General features: G+C 40.5%; 1 protein-coding gene across 3 annotated transcripts in view; it reads left to right on the forward strand.

Moving 5' to 3' along the window:
• Nucleotides 1-15,911, forward strand: part of ARHGAP26 (Rho GTPase activating protein 26) — a 409,057-nt gene that overhangs the window by 108,386 nt on the left and 284,760 nt on the right. For all 3 annotated transcript variants that reach the window (XM_063088222.1, XM_063088223.1, XM_063088224.1), the window contains exons 5-6: nucleotides 2,971-3,072; nucleotides 10,261-10,371. In XM_063088222.1, the coding sequence (XP_062944292.1) occupies nucleotides 2,971-3,072; nucleotides 10,261-10,371 (213 nt within the window). The remainder of the gene's footprint in view (nucleotides 1-2,970; nucleotides 3,073-10,260; nucleotides 10,372-15,911) is intronic.

Consider the following 15,911-nt stretch of genomic DNA (forward strand, 5'->3'; position numbering starts at 1 on the left):
AAATGTATAAATTTCAAATTATGGTAGGTGCTTGGAAGGGTTACCTTCATGGTATGTGGAATATGGAAGCAAGTGGTGTTCTTGATAAGAAGGAGGTAGGTTTAGATCATGAGCTCATTGTCACCATCACCACTACCTTGGCCATTACTGGAATGTATCGAGCACTTTCCATGTGCTAGGTACTCTGCTAAGCACTAGATATGGTTTATCTCATTCATCCTAACAGTCCTATGAGGAGGGGGGTGTTCTTGTCTTTATTTTGTTATACAATTTTTGACCTGAAAGAGGAAACCTGAGCAAATATCTCCTCTAGTCATCCTCACTGTCTAGATGGGGAAATCAAGTCCAGGAAAGGGACAGTGACTTGTTTAGAGTCATTCCATACAGTGTTGGGAGTAAATTCCAAGATCCTAACTCTGTCCTTTATCTGCTTAGCTGCCTCACAGTGGACTCTCTGGAAGGTGAAAACCACCTTGTATCCTAAATAACTCTGAGCCATACCACCATCCCATCTTAATCAAGGATACTATCTAAATCTTAGTAGATTTATTCCTGCAGAGATCTTGTCGCTGTTTTCTGGAGACAGAAACTACGTCCGTTTCTCTTTATTCTTTTCTTTCTCTTTACCTTTTTCTCTGACTTTGGCTATACTCTTGAACATGGAATGTGGAGGCTGGAGTTGCCAGAACATCACAGAAGGCCAGTGACTCATGTTCCCTAGCTTTTTCTCACCTCTGGCCAGCTCGACTCTGCTGGCACCAGGGTTCTCCTTTTTGGGGTTGCTGTCAAGGCTGGTGGGAGTGGATATATGTGAGCATTAATTGAAAGTCTCTGGTTTTTATAAAGGAAAAGAGTTGCTTGAGTCAAGTCTCTTGCTTGTACTATCCTCAAATTTGAAGGATTAATGTTACCTCAGGCTTTTTCTTAATTTGCTTCTGTATGGTTCATTGTTCTTGTATGTGAGTAGTTTTTTAAGCAAAATTCAGATTTATAGAAATGGATTAATGTCAGCTTAAATGAGTATATGATTATTTTGTCCTCTCTGCGAGGCTCAGAATCTTGCTGGCAGGAGCTTGTCAGGGCTTCAGATGATGGCTTCTTGGCCAGACTGATCTGCCCTAGGGTGTTTGCAATACTCCCCTGCTCTGGGAGGCTTTGCACTGCCTTTTCACATGTTCAGCAGGTCTTAGCTCACATCTCCCCTCCCCAGTGAGACCTTTCCTGAGCACCTTGTCTAGAGAATCATCGTGACCACACACTGTTTATTTCCTTTGTAACACTTGCAGCAGTCTGTATTTATGCTGCTTATTTGTTTACTGGTTATGCGTGTTTTTCCTTCTACTAGAATGTTGCCATCACGAGAGTAGGGACCACTTCTGTCTTGTATTTCCAGGGGCCTGAAGTAGGGCCTAACAGAGTGGTTGCTCCTTATAAATTTGTTAAATGAATAAAGACATGTCTCTGAGCTTCCTTATCTGGCTGGAAATTTTTTTCCTCTTTTAGGCCTTGGAGTTGCAGAAAAATATCCTCTGTGGGTTCCATGTGGGTCAAAAGCAAGAATGATATATCCTGTTAATATATTTGATCCTGTTTATCAGACCAGTGCCAACCTCCTTCTAGTCCCCTTGCCTGCCATACCTGCTGGAATGCGGAAGGACTAGAGAGTGCCTGTGACAGTCTGTTTCAAGTGTGGTGGGGAATGTAGGCTTTGGACGCAGATTGTCCTGGGCTCAAATCCCAGCTCTGTCACTCTCTGTGACTTTTTACAAGTTAATCTCCCGGGGTTCAAGTTTTCTTATCTGTAAAATGGGGGATAAAAATAGAACCTCAGAGACTCAATGACTTGGTGGGGGAGTAGCGATTATGTGTATTGTAATTATTTTTCATTTTGAAGGCAATAATATAGGCTAATAAAAAATCCCCTAAAATAGGAAAAATTACCCATTATCCTACTTTTTTTAACTCAAGCATTTAAAAGTATATTCCCATCTAATTTTTGTCCATAGATAGTAAACACACCCTACATAGGATGCACCAAGCTTGGATCGTGCTATTATTACTTTTCACTATGTCATGAGCAATTTTTCGTATGACTAATTACATTTACTGGATGTCTCATACCGTAATTATCATAAACCCTATTCTTGGGCAGTGATGCTGCTGCTGCTTCTGTTTTTGTTTTGCTGTTGAAAATGGTGCTGTAGCAAACACATTTGTGAAGATAACATCTTTGGTTTTGTTTTTTTGCAGCTGGCTGGTATGGAAGTCTTGACCTTGGTGTTATGTTATAACACCATGCTCTAACCAGCTGAACTAACCAGCCACACAAGATAGCATCTCTGTTTTGAATTATGCCTCAGCTTAAAGACTCATATGTGATATTATTGCATCAAGGGATATTTAGGCCTATGTGAGGGTCCTTCAAAAAGTTTGTGGAAAAATGGAATTAAATGATAATATATTTCCACGAACTTTTTCAAGACCCTTGTATATTAAGAAGTACTTTTTGAATACTATTACAGTGGAATCTAGCCTTAGTTAGACTCATCCCATTCAAGCTGTGAGTAAATCTTCCTTCCTTGGGTATTGGCTTTGTGGGTAACTTCCCCCTTCCTCTGGTTTTGAACATCCTTGTGGGTTGGAAACTAAAGATTTCTGTTTCACAATTGATGTTCTTAGAGGAGGAGTCCTGGCTTTGCCACTATTAAGTACTGTTTTTTTGCCTTGTTTCTGGCACTGGACTGGTGCCTCTGTGGTAGACAGCCACTCAAACCCGTGGGACTGTTGGCGGTGGCAGCATGATTTAATGGGCATTGTTGAAAGAGCAGAAGCCTGGTCATCTGGTGTAGTTCTGTGCTTGAGGGAAGGATGAGGTCATGAAGATGAGCAAAAAGATCTTGAGAGATGGAGGCTGCTTTTGCTCCTGCGATATTTTACTCTTTTTCTTTCTTCTCTCCTCTTTTTTGCCAGGAAGCCAAAAAGAAGTATGACAAAGAGACAGAGAAATATTGTGGCATCTTAGAAAAACACTTGAATTTGTCTTCCAAAAAGAAAGAATCTCAGCTTCAGGAGGTAAGAAACTTTGCTAGTATCCCGAGTAAAGTGTTTAATCTTCACATAGTGCTGTGGATGTGGGCTTGTTGCTCTTTGTCAGAAAGTTTAGGACTGGAAGAAACTTTGGAAACCAGGAGCCTGGTCCTCATGCCTCGTCCAGTGCCTGAGGCCTGGACTGCCCTGGTATCCTCCTATCCCACCCCACCCTTATGGCTCTCCAGCCTGTCATTGGCAGAGGAAATACTGCTGGCCAAGACTACCACCTCCTTCCTGGGCAGCCCTAACTGCTAGACTGTGCTGCTTCATGTCAAACTAAGATCTTTCGTCCTGTTTCTCTCACCCTTGGTCTTAATTCTGCACTTCGCTACCTTACTCTCTGACTTACTGCCTCATATCAGTGATTTGAAATGTTAGCATCTAAAACATCTTGGTCATCCTTCTTTAATATTAATTTATGATTATTTTGATCAGTACTTTACATGAGTTTTTTTTTTTTTTTGAAGAAGTGTTTTATTGTCATGCATATGTTTTATGCTTTGGTGACCTTGTTTTAAGAAAATAAATTCTTCGACCTGTTCTTGGTTTTGGGATTTCCATGAAATCTTTTGAAAAGTAGTTCACTTGGAAAGAAGAGTCAGCTTTGCAGCCATGGAGCTGTGACCATTTTTATTTAGTTCATGGAGATTTGCATGGTAAGAGAGTTTATATTTCTGGGAGACAGGGCAGTTTCCTAGTGGAGCCCCAAATTTGGCTTAGTGAATGTCATCTTATTTAACTGTTAGCAATTTGCTTGACTTTCCTTTAGAGAGGCTGTGGATTCTAGGCTAGCCCTCATTCTTAATTTTTGTTTCTTTTTGAGCAGATAACCATGCCAGTACTTCTTTAAGGTGAAAGTACATATGAAGACTGTAGGGTCAAATGTTGAAAAATGAAGATAATTCAGGAGATGGTATGGTCCAATCCCCTCCCAACTGTGTGGTGTTCTCAGAACTGTTTTGAAATGGGTATTTAAATTAGTTCTTTGAGTAGTGATGAGAACCACTCAGCAACAGCATAAAACAGCAACAACACGTGTTTATAATGGGCTTTGCAGATCAGTTCTTGGCCAGTCAACAAACAGCAGTTATGTATCTGGTGTGAGCTGTAGAAAGTAGAAAACGCTAACCTATTGAAGATCTTGTCCCTGAGGAGGGAAAAAGAAGCAAAAGTGTGAAGAAGTGATTCTTGTAGAAGCATAGCTCCTCAGGTAAATCTTCTCCAGTGTGATCGAGAAAGCTAAACAAATGCTTATTTTCAGAGGATATAAAGGCTGTTCCCAACTCTACTTGAGGATATGGGCAGTAGGAGATACCCAAGGACATGTAGATTATCCAGAGTAAATAGGTTCTGTCCTGATGCCCTCACTTTTTAGTTCTTATTCTTCTAGCATTACTTGGCATTTAGGGTTTGGAAACTTAATTTATATTTGGGGAAAACCTTTTTGGCTGTAGCTCATGATGACTAGATCAGTCCAGCTCTACAGAGTCTGAGCATTATATATTATGGATCAGATGACCATGCACCATTAGTGCAGGTGTTCAGAATTGAGCAGGTGTGTGGTTGTTCTAGCACCTATCGATGTTGGGAGACCCACAGTATAGTTATCCTGTAGGCATGGCATTCCCCAGAGTGAGGATACTTCTCCTCCAGGTCTTTTCTCTCTGTGCCTGGATATTGCTGATTTGGTCTGGGATGAGTCCAATGTTTTCTTTTAGGGCCATCCCAATGCCCTAAGAGGTGTCACAGTGAAGGGACCAGAATACTGGGCTGGTAAAGAGTACTTTGCTGCAAGGCCTGCTTTGCCATGTATTCACTGTGTGACCTGATGCAAGTTACTTAGACTCTTGGAGCTTTCAGTTCCTTTATTTGTAAAATACCCCGAAAATATCTGTCCTGCCTACTTTATGAATGAGAAGGTAAACTAAAGCTACTGCACAAATATAAAGCATTATTCCTGTGACTGGCCTGTTCCTTTTCATCCTCTGTTTCCAAATTGGATGGCAGTATTACTGCTTTTGCCAGTTACATATCTCAGGGGACATTTTTCTTTAGGCTCTTTTATTGCGGTCTTGTGTGTTCTTGCCTTTTGCCCATTCAAGCTTTCTAAGTATTTTGAGGGCAAGGATTGGGCTGCAGGTGTTACTTGCAAGTCCTGGTCTGTTCAGGTCAGTTCTCAAGCATTGGTTTTTAGTTGTACCTGAATTGAATCAACAATAATAGCAACAAACATTTAGTGAATGCATATGTATGCATCTCCAATTCTCACAACCACCTTTGAAGTATGTATGTGAGTCTTTCACATATGAGGAAACTGGAGCTCAGAGATGTTAAATAGCCTGACAGTCCAGGGAGCCCTTTCCCATAGCGCAGATTGCTGTTCTACTTCTCTATCTAGGGAGGGAGGTTGAGACTGTTGCTTGCCAGCCATTATTATTCAGTGCCAGTGCTATGCAAATAGAACTGGAGAGAGGGAGGGATCTTCGTGATCACCCAGTTGAATCTCCTTGAATTACACTAGGAAGAACTGAGTTCTTTGCAGAGATCAAGTGATTTGCTCATGGTGTTATAGCTATTAATTGATCATTTTCTTCACAGTTATTAAAAAATCACCTTTCAGGAACATTATTAAACACCTGGTACATCTTTGATGAAATCTACAGCCTTTGATTATCCAGAATTGTTCCCTGATTGTGGGACTTGGAACTGAATGCTTTTAAATTCGAGCCCATCCCTAGATTCCTGGAGGTAGAAATTATAGGGCATTGCTGTGGAGTGACACTGCCATCTAGTGGATGGGTTTTTTTTTTTTAAAAAATCAATGTAGGGCTGAGCCCGTGGCGCACTCGGGAGAGTGCGGCGCTCCCGCCACAGGTTCAGATCCTTTATGGGAATGGCCGGTGCACTCACTGGCTGAGTGCCGGTCACGAAAAAGAAAAAAAAAAAAAAAAAAAAAAAAATCAATGTATTCTTTAATGGCAGAAAAGCTTGCTTCAAAAACGATAGTAATTAGTTCAATAAATACTCAGTGGATGCTTCTGTGAAAATCTTCTCAGGCTCTGGGTGTTTTGTGGGGGAGTGAAATAGAGGAACCACTTCATGGAATTTACAATGCAGGAGAAAGTCTCTTCCAAGAAGCACAGAATGGTTGGTGGGGCTGGACAAGCTGGTGGATTTACAGCTTCTCAAGTAACAGGCAGAGAAACTCTTGTAATCTGTAGGGTGGGTTGGAATCCAGTCTTATGATTCCATTGTAGGGGTCTAAGAATGTGATGAATTCCATGGCTCAGAGTGAGCTGGGGCATTGGCAAGAGAAACATGCCATTTCACTTGTGATTTCTTCTTCCTTTTCCTTTGGAAATGCATTGAGTTATGCATTTCTTCTTAGTGCCGGTCACTGCATGGACATGCTTTTGGTGTTGACTGATGGCCACATGAAGATCAATTCATTTCTTCCACAAGCATCCGTTGAATTCTTAGTATGGGCTAGGCACCATTCTGGACATTGGGATAGAAAAGTGGAAAAATTAGATAAGAACTTTGTTATCATGGACTTTATATTCTAGTAGTGAACACATAAGAAAGAAAGAAATAAGAATTTCACATAGTGATAAGGAAATAAATTGGGAGATAAGATGGAAACTCTCTGGGGTAACTTATTTAAGACAATATGGTTAATGAAGAGCCCAGATAGATGAGAAGGCATGAGCTAAGTGAAAAGCTAGGACAGTCTTCTTTAAGTTGTGGTGTGTAGTAAAAATTGAAATTACCAAACAAATTCATGAACTAGAGTAGAGTAGGCTAAATAAAAAATATGAAAGCAGGGCTGGCTAGTTATGTCAGTTGGTTAGAGCATGGTGTTGATAATGCCAAGGTCATGGATTCGGATCCTTGCACTGGCCAGCTGCAAAAAAAAAAAAAAAAAAAAGAGTAGTGTTTAGGTGATAGATACACTAACTATTCTGATTGGATCTTATACAATATATGCGTGTATTGAGACAGCAAACTGTACCCCATAAACAATGAAAAAATTTTAAAAAATACATTTAAAAGAAAAAATGTTTATTGGATCATAATGTAAAAAGTATTTCTCACTATTCATTGAAGTAAAAAAATTGTGTACTTATCTAGGGGAGGAAGTTTTCAGGCAGATGTAACAAAGGTTGCAGGCAAGAAAGAGGTTTGGAGTGTTAGAGGACAGGAAAGAGAGTGGCTGGAGTGAGAATGGGTTAGGATGGGATGAGGTGTGAGGATGGAGGGTGTGCACATCACACAGGGTCTTGCAGACCATGGCGGAGGCTATAGGAGGGCCTCGAAGGTGCCGTGAGATCATCTGATTTAGATTTTTGAGAATGGTATTCTGGCTGCTGGTTGGAGATTGGTTTGGGGAGTGGGAGAAAGTGAAGATGGGGAGACCAGTCAGGAGAGAAGTGTAGTGGCCCAGAGATTATATGGCTGGTTTGGGGGAGGAGCAGGGATTGAAGCCCATCTGCTCTGAAGTGCCTGGTGATAGTAACAACCAACATGCATGAGATGATTCCAGGTTTTCAAATTGTTCATGTTCCTCGGCCCATTTTCTCTTTGATACAGTTCTACTCAGAAGCAATGGCAGATAATTATCATCTCCATTAGGATCAGTGACTTAATCAGTGACCAGCTAGAAAATCATAGAACTGGAGCTTGCACTTAGGTCAGCTCTCTCTGACTGATGCTGGAGTCAGTTCTGTTTTCTCGCAGTAATTTCCTTCTGGCTTCTTCATCTCTGCCTAACTGCGATGGGCATTTTTCAGGAATGTCACTTCCCCCTCCTCCCTGCCTTTCAGTCTCAGGTATGTGGGGTACTCAGGGGGTGTAGATGCATCCTTCGATGTAAGTATGTTGGGTTTGCACAATAAGGAGATTAAAGTCTACTAAAGTCTACAGGAATGTATGAGACATAGCTGGCAGAAGCCCAGGTGGAGGATGTGTTAGCCCAGTCGTCTAAGCAGCCATACATGCAGAGGTGAGGTGCAGGGTCTTCTGAAACCCTGCCTTCAACAAAAAGATCTGTCAGTGCTCAGATATCTCCTTCCCCTGCTTGGAGGCTTTAGCCGATGCTCCCAGTCTCAGCTCTTCGTTGGTTTTATTGAGCAGTTACTCAGCAGACTAGCTCCTTTGTATTAATAGGGAAGTTGCTCTGGGAGGAAATTGATAGCATGAAAGACTTGAGTGTACTCTCTTGGGCTGTTTCATAGCATCTTGTTATTTTAGCAGGGCTTGTAGTTTCCTCCTTATTTACATGATTATTTGACTAATGTCTCTTTTCTTCACTAGGCTGTAAGATCCATGAAGGAAGTTTCTTTTTGCTCATGATAGTTGAATGAATGAAGGAGGCTAAGTTCTTAAGACGTCAGGGTAGTGTATTAGTCTGTTTCCTGTTGCTTATAAAAGGGTACAAGAAACTGGGTAATTTACAAAGAAAAAGAAATTTATTTCTTACGGTTTTGGAGGCTGGGAAGTCCAAAGTCCAGGGAACACATCTGGTAAGGGTCTTCTTCTTCAGTGATGCAGGGTCCTGTGGTGACCAGGGGTGTCTCATGGTGAGAATGGGCTGAGCAAAAGTAAGTTAACCTGACTTGCTCTCCTTATAAAGCCATCAGAATCATGCCCATTACTCATGAATGGATTAATCCATTCCTGAGGGTATAGTCCTTACAATCTAATCACCTCTTAAAGGCCGCACATTTCAATTACTGTCATAGGATTTCCCACCCTCTTAATACTGTTATGATGGAGACCAAGTTTGTAACACCTGAACTTTTGGGGGGCACATTTGACCCACAGCAGATGGCATACTATATTTGGTAAAATGGGAAGTGAGGTTTGTTCTAAGTTCCTTCTGTAGGACTCTTGATGAAGGAATACTGAAAGAAATATTCCTTTGGGAGCTTTGTTTGTCTTAGTAAATTGCATTAAAGAATGGTTTCTGACTCCATCATTTCTAGGCAAAAGTGAGTGATTTTTTTCCTCCTGCCAGGATATTCATTTATATTAAAAAAATATATTTAGTGCTTTGTCTTTGAAGTGTGCTTTCAATGTAATTATCTGCTTTGAAAGAGTGAGTTGCACAGCCACATTGTGGAAAGGTCTTAACCTTTATAGGGAGAGTATAGCTTTATAGTGAGAGTCATGTTACTTACCAGCATAGCATCTTGCTTGTCCATGCATACCTGTATTCTCCCCTGAGTTCTAGATCCCAGATTTGTGGTTTAATTGTACCCATTTGTGGGCCTGTCCCAGATACACTCCTCACAGAGAAGTGAGATTCGGAGGGAGCAATGTAATTACTGTGTTTGTGGTAAACTGACGGTTTATTCTTATCATGAAATATTTGGGACTGGTATGAAAATGTCCTTTGCTGAGATTCCTTGCCCTCTAACAGTTTGCTTTGCTCATTAGGAAGGACTGGATGGCCCTGTAGGGGTTTTTTTTCTGCTTAAAATTCTGTCTTCCATGGAACCTACGTCTGTCCCAGGGTGTGGGGAGGCAGTGAGCTTAGTGGTTTAAGGACAGTCAAGGGTCTTAGAGTAAGATTCACCAGGATGGAAATCCCAGCTCTGCCCTGTATGAGCTGTGCGACCTTAGTCAAGTTTCTTAATGTTAGTGGACTTCATTTTCCTCCTGTAAGTTAGAGACAAAGATAATATATTTTTTTATAGGAACTTAAGGAGGATTAAATAATTAATGAGGATTAAATAAGGTAATGTATGTATAGCTGTGGACATGATTCCTAGCACAAAATTAGTGCTCAGCTAGCCATTAAAATTATTTCTTTTTTGTTTGTTTCTAAGATTTGATTACTTTTAATATTATGACCTGATACTATTTGGGCTAACATGATGTTCCTTTGGCCCACCCATTTACCTTTTTTAACCTACAGTTTCATTTGAGGGCTTTCTGTTTTTTGTTTTGTCTTTTATTTTTTTATTGTATGTACTTAGGATGTATAACATAATATTTCATTATACTTATACATAGTGAAATGGTTACTATAGTCATTTTTCTTCTTTCTGCGTCATGCTATTTGATTTGTTTTAAAATCATCTCCAGAGAGTTTTTTCTGGCCCGCTTGCTAAATGCTCTCCTTGGGTAGTAACTTGATTTTTCTCTTAAATCTCATCTTGTTTGTAGGCAGACAGCCAAGTGGATCTGGTCCGACAGCATTTCTATGAAGTATCCTTGGAATATGTCTTCAAGGTGCAGGAAGTCCAAGAGAGAAAGATGTTTGAGTTCGTGGAGCCTGTAAGTAGATTGTCAGTGTTTAATGATGTACCCATACTTTCATCTCCACCCCTCATTCCAACTACCTAGGAGATTATGGAATGCTCTAAATTGTTAACAAAGAGGTTGACCAGCCCTGATGCTGTGCCTTCTAAGTGCGTGCTTTAGCAATCTGGCTACCCTGGATTCTTCCTGCAGCCATTCCTGTATAACCACAGTGAAGCAGATAGAGCACTCAGCCGCAGTTCCTTCCTCTGGCTACCCTGTGTTATGCTGTCTGCTTTCTAGGTGGAAGGAGTGGAAGTGGGAGTCCAGAGGAGGAGGAGTTTTCCTCTTGGCATGAGATAGCGATTACGCATTAACTTTCCTGCTCTCTCCTACCCTTTCTCTCAAATAATCCAAATGTAGTCGTTACCCCAGGAAATAGCAGAATGTATATAGTACCATTTTCTTTTTGCCTCTCGGGTTCAAAACCCCTCCTTGTTCCATTCAGGTAAAATATATTATATAAAGCTATCTCTCATTGTGGATTTGTTACAACCAGAGCAGCAAGAGATTCTGCTGAGTAGACCATGATGAAATTTAGACTTAGGCAGCATTGCTGTAGGTGTGAAAGACTGCAGTGTGGGAAAAAGTCTGACTTTAGTTTAGGCCACACCAGCCTGGTCGTGGTTTCATTCAGATGTGGTGCTGCTCCACCCTCCTGTGGCACTGGTGTGGAGAAGCCACAGAAGGAAGGCTTCATGGAAACACCAAAATAGCAAAATAACCTCAATTTAAACTCCTGTAGACCTTGGATTTTTCAGCCAAAATGCCTCTGATTTAGATTCAAGCCTGGGGTCTGTGTACAAATCAGATTATCTATCTAGATTTAAGAAAGGGTAATTTCCTTAAGTAGATAAGGTTAAAAATAGAAGAAACTAAAAGAAAATAACCATTCTTTTTAGCAAAGAGTGTTCTGTGTCTCATTTCTAATTACATATAAACTTTTCGGATGCTTTTTAGGCATGCAGACTTGCTAGTAGTTTCATGAGGACTCCAATTGGGTTTGGAATCTGATGTCTACATCTTTTATTGTGCTGGAACTATGATTTCAGGATTCCATTCCCAGCTACCTCATTTGGCAAGATCCTTAAAGTCCTTGATTACCTTCTTCTTATCCGAATATTGGAAACCTTAGTGCCAACTTCCTACTGAGCAGTGGTCTCCATCAAGGGTTCAGGTCAAAATCCCCCTCTTTCTGCAAGGGTCTGTTAGGTGTTAGCAGCCATCTGTCAGAGAAAGTAGGCTCATTGATTTTCCTGCTTAGGGCACAGAGGTGCTAAAACCAGCCTTTCAATCAAAGGTTTACTGAAGATTAATTTCTTGTGGTCAGGACAGGAATTCAAATGCTGTCACGTAGAATTAACCTTTAGCATTATTTTTATTTGCTTTTATTAGAATTTCTAGAGGAAAAGAACAGTGCAATTTTAATAGTATTTATATATACACTGATTGATATTGATCTATAAATGCCTGCTTTTGATGAGTTTTTTTCTAATTGGTCCTTCTGACTTTTTTTTTTTTTTTTTTTAATTTTATTTTGTCGATATACATTGTGGCTGATTATTGCTCCCCATCACCAAAACCTCCCTCCCTTCTCCCTCCCCCCCTCCCCCCCAACAATGTCCTTTCTGTTTGCTTGCCTTCTGACATTTTTGAGATGAGTTTTTTGTTATCCACTTTGATCTCCCAGTAGGAATCAGGTTTTGTATCTGTTAACTTTTGCTGAGTGACAACCACAAAACCTCCTACTACAATAGATGTTTATTTTTCACTCCTTTGTGAGGTTCAGCCAATTGAGGCTGGGCTCAGCTGAATGGCTTTGCTGATCTGGCTGACTTTTCCTCCTCCTTTCTTCTCTCTCTCGCCCCTCCATTTTTTTTTTTTTTTTTTTTTAAGAAATCTATAAGAACTTGCATTTCCATTTCCATTTCTTGGCATTCTGTTTGTTGTACTGTGTGTGTCTTAGAGAGGTTTCACTGTAACAGACAGTAGCTTCATGGTGAAGAAGGGCTCTAGAAACAGACTTCCTGAATTTAAATCCCAGCCTAGCCATTTACTAGCTGTGTTCTTGGGTGAGTTATTTCTCTGAGTCTCACTTTCCTCATCTGCAAAATGGGGATAATAATATCACCTACCTTATAAAGATGCTATGAGGATTGACTGAGTTTATCTAAGTAAAATGTTTATATCAGAGCTTGATTAACACCCAATGAAAAGTTAGCAATTATTTTTTATTTATGAGGAAATGAGTCAAATGCCAATATTAACAGGGTCTGTCTATTTAATATAATCTTGGTTATTCTAAAAGCATTACTTGCGGAATATCATAGAAAATGGTGAAGGCCCAGCTGCTGTGTCTGAGGAGCTCACAGCCTCACTGGGGAAGCAAGATGTATGGTGTAAAGAGCTAGCCAAGGTAGCAAGCAGTTCAGTGACAGGTTGGACAAGATGATTTAGAAGTGCAGGAGGGATTTTAAAGAGTAGAAAACTATTGTAGTTTGCATATGTTTTTCAGGTCATGCAGTGAGGCACCTGGAGAGCTAGTGAAAAGAAATTTCCAGTCTCACTATAGGACAAAGACAAAGTGATAGGAATTTGCCCAAAGTTAAATTAAATGAGTTGGTGGAGAGGCTGGATGTAGGATTCAGATGTTTGGCCTTCACTTTTGTACAGAAGTTCTTGTCTTTGTACATGCCAATTTTTAGGCAGGTCAGTGGCTTCAGGAGCTGTGAGAATAGGAAGAAGATACTTACAACAAAGGAAAAGCTACAGATGAGATCAGTGGTTCTCAAACTGTTAGAAATGCAAATTCTCAGGCTCCACCCCAGACCTGAAATTTAAGGGTGAGGTCCCTTAAATTTAATAAGCCCTTTAGGTGGTTTTGCTACACATTACAGTTTGAGCCTCTGGCCTAGATTCTATAAAGGAAGAACAGGAAATAACAGTTGATATTAGCTAAAACCGTGTTATGTACTGTGTAAGCACTTTGCCTACATTATGTCATTCGATCCTTGTAATATCTCTGAGGGTAGGGACTGTTTTTATCCCTATTTTCTCATGAAGAAATGGAAACATAAGTTTATTTACATGTCTAAGGTCATATCTAGTTAAGTAGGGTTGGAATGGTCTGGTTCTTAATCTCCACGAAACAACACTTGATTGCTTACAGGTGGAAGAAAGCCAGCAAAAATTCAGTTGAACAAAACTGGTGGAGTCCCTGGGTGTGGGTATTCATATTTCAGATTGGTTGCACCAAAGGGAATCTTCCAGCCATTCACAGAACCTCAGTGCACATTGACCATGTTCATTTGTTTCTTAGAAAGTAACTTCAAGTACCAGGTATTACTGACCTTAGAAAAACAAACAAAGTTTTTGTGTTCCAAGGACTTCTGGGATCTAAACCACATATGTGTATTTTTTTGTACTGAAAGCCTTTATTTTCTTATCGAGGTACCAAATGTTCTTGAGATTTGGATTGCAGGTAATGACATACTGACTTCATGAAAGTGAAGCCGTGTTCCCTCTGTTCCCTGAGTTTTCATAATCGAAGGTTAGCTAGTGCTACATAGAACTCATTCTCCACGTTCATCAGGGACCAGTGCCTCTGAGTTTCACCTCCAGAATATTTCTTGGTGTCATGCCCTCCCCCTCCTTTACCACTGTTTCTGTCTCATTGGAGGTCTTCATTCTTTCCTTTGGTCTGTTGATCTTTCCCTTCTTCTTAGCTTCTGGTGGTTTGCCAGCAATCTTTGGAATTCTTTGGCTTATAGATGCATCACTCCAGGTCACGAAAAAACGACAAAAAAAAAAAAAAAAAAAAAAAATAGATGCATCACTCCAGTCTTCCAGCTTCACAGGGATGTCCTCCCTCTGTGCATGTCTGTCTCTGTGTCCAAATTTCCCCCTTTTCTGAGGAAATCAGTCAAGTTATCCTTATAAAAATGCTAGTCCTCATCCTAATGACCTCATTTAAACTTGATTACCTCTGTAAAGTTCCTATTTCCAAATAAAGTCACATTCTGAGGTACTGGGGGTTAGGACTTCAACATATCTTTTGTAATGGACACATTCAACACATAACATTTGTTCTATTCTATGAATAGTGAGAACCTGAATCTATCAGAGAGTTCAGAAGATGGAGCCAGCACTAACTTGCAATTGCACTTTTTTCTTAAAAAAATAAATTAAAAATAAATTATGTTGTCAGCTAGGAAGTTGAAGTAGGTTTTGCTTGCATTTATTCTCTGAGGATAACAAGGAGGAGGAAGAAGGCAAAGGGTTGGGGGTGGGGGGAGTCTTTCCTTAGTGGGGCTGTGATTTTGTGGCTGCTCAGTGGATAAGCTGACCTCTCTCATCTGGTAACCAAGCGGGACTAAAGCAAGCTCTTCCTCCTGTGTTTCAGTAGAAGCATTTCTTGGAAGCAGACAGATCCTCCCATCTCTGGAGTCCTTCTCTGGGCCTCACCCTGCCCCCTGAAGAGTGGACTTCCATTTCTCACTTTGTAATAGGTTCAAACTTCATATAAGGTGTGGGAGGAGAGTGTAAGGAGGTGGCGGAAAGGGGAAAAATGCTGTGAGGGGAGAAGGAAAGGGAAAGTGGGCCCAAAATAACAATAAGGAATTATTCCCCATAGAAAAATGGACAGTCAAGTTATGAGACCAAAGGGAGTAAAAACAAAATAAATATTAGTAACTCTCTGCCTTAGGAACACTTGTGTGTATGTCCAGGTGGCATGTTAGTGAGCTGTTGGAGAATATTTAATTACCCGGAGCAGGAGAGGCCCTGTTTCCTTTGAGTGAAGGATAAATCAGAGTTAATAGGAGGAATGACCTTAGAATTTAGCTGTTTATTTTCTGCATTATTCTCAAGTCGGTGTTGGCTTAGTGCCTTGGAAAAGTGATGGGACACAGCATCCTCAGACAGCAGGAAGGGCAGAGATAAGAGGAAAGACAGTTTTCATTGTAAATACTGGGACCAGGTTTGGCATAAAAGCCCCTTCTCTTCTTTACTGGAGCCATCTAGAGGGAAAGGTTTGGGCTTTCCTCTCAAAAAAGTATTTTTTTTTTTAACTGGAACAAATTGATTATACATATTTGTGGGGTACAGATTTGATTGTCAGTATTTGTGTACAATATGTGATGATCAAATCAGGATAGGTAGCATATTCATCATTACAAAACATACTTAAAAAGTATTTTATATAGAGTGAGTCCCAAGGCTTTGATCATTTTTGAAGAGAGTATATGTGTTGACTATATGTGGCTTACTGTTCATTCATTGACTTATGTTAGGGATCTGTACGTGGTGCCACTAGACATTTTTGTAGCCGGAGGATCCAGCAATGCCTGCTCTGCCACCTCCCATGAGAATCTAAGGGGATAGCTGTGCCTGGGTCAATGGCAGTGGGAAGTCAAGGTAGTGTATTATTCTAATCTGGGTTTTGTTTGACTTCCCAGTGCAGAGCTCTTCGATTAAACTGGGCGGCGCTTGGTGTTTTAGCCTGAAGGCAGCCTCCT

This window comes from Cynocephalus volans, chromosome 2 (genome assembly GCF_027409185.1).
Source record: "Cynocephalus volans isolate mCynVol1 chromosome 2, mCynVol1.pri, whole genome shotgun sequence".
Lineage (NCBI taxonomy): Eukaryota > Metazoa > Chordata > Mammalia > Dermoptera > Cynocephalidae > Cynocephalus > Cynocephalus volans.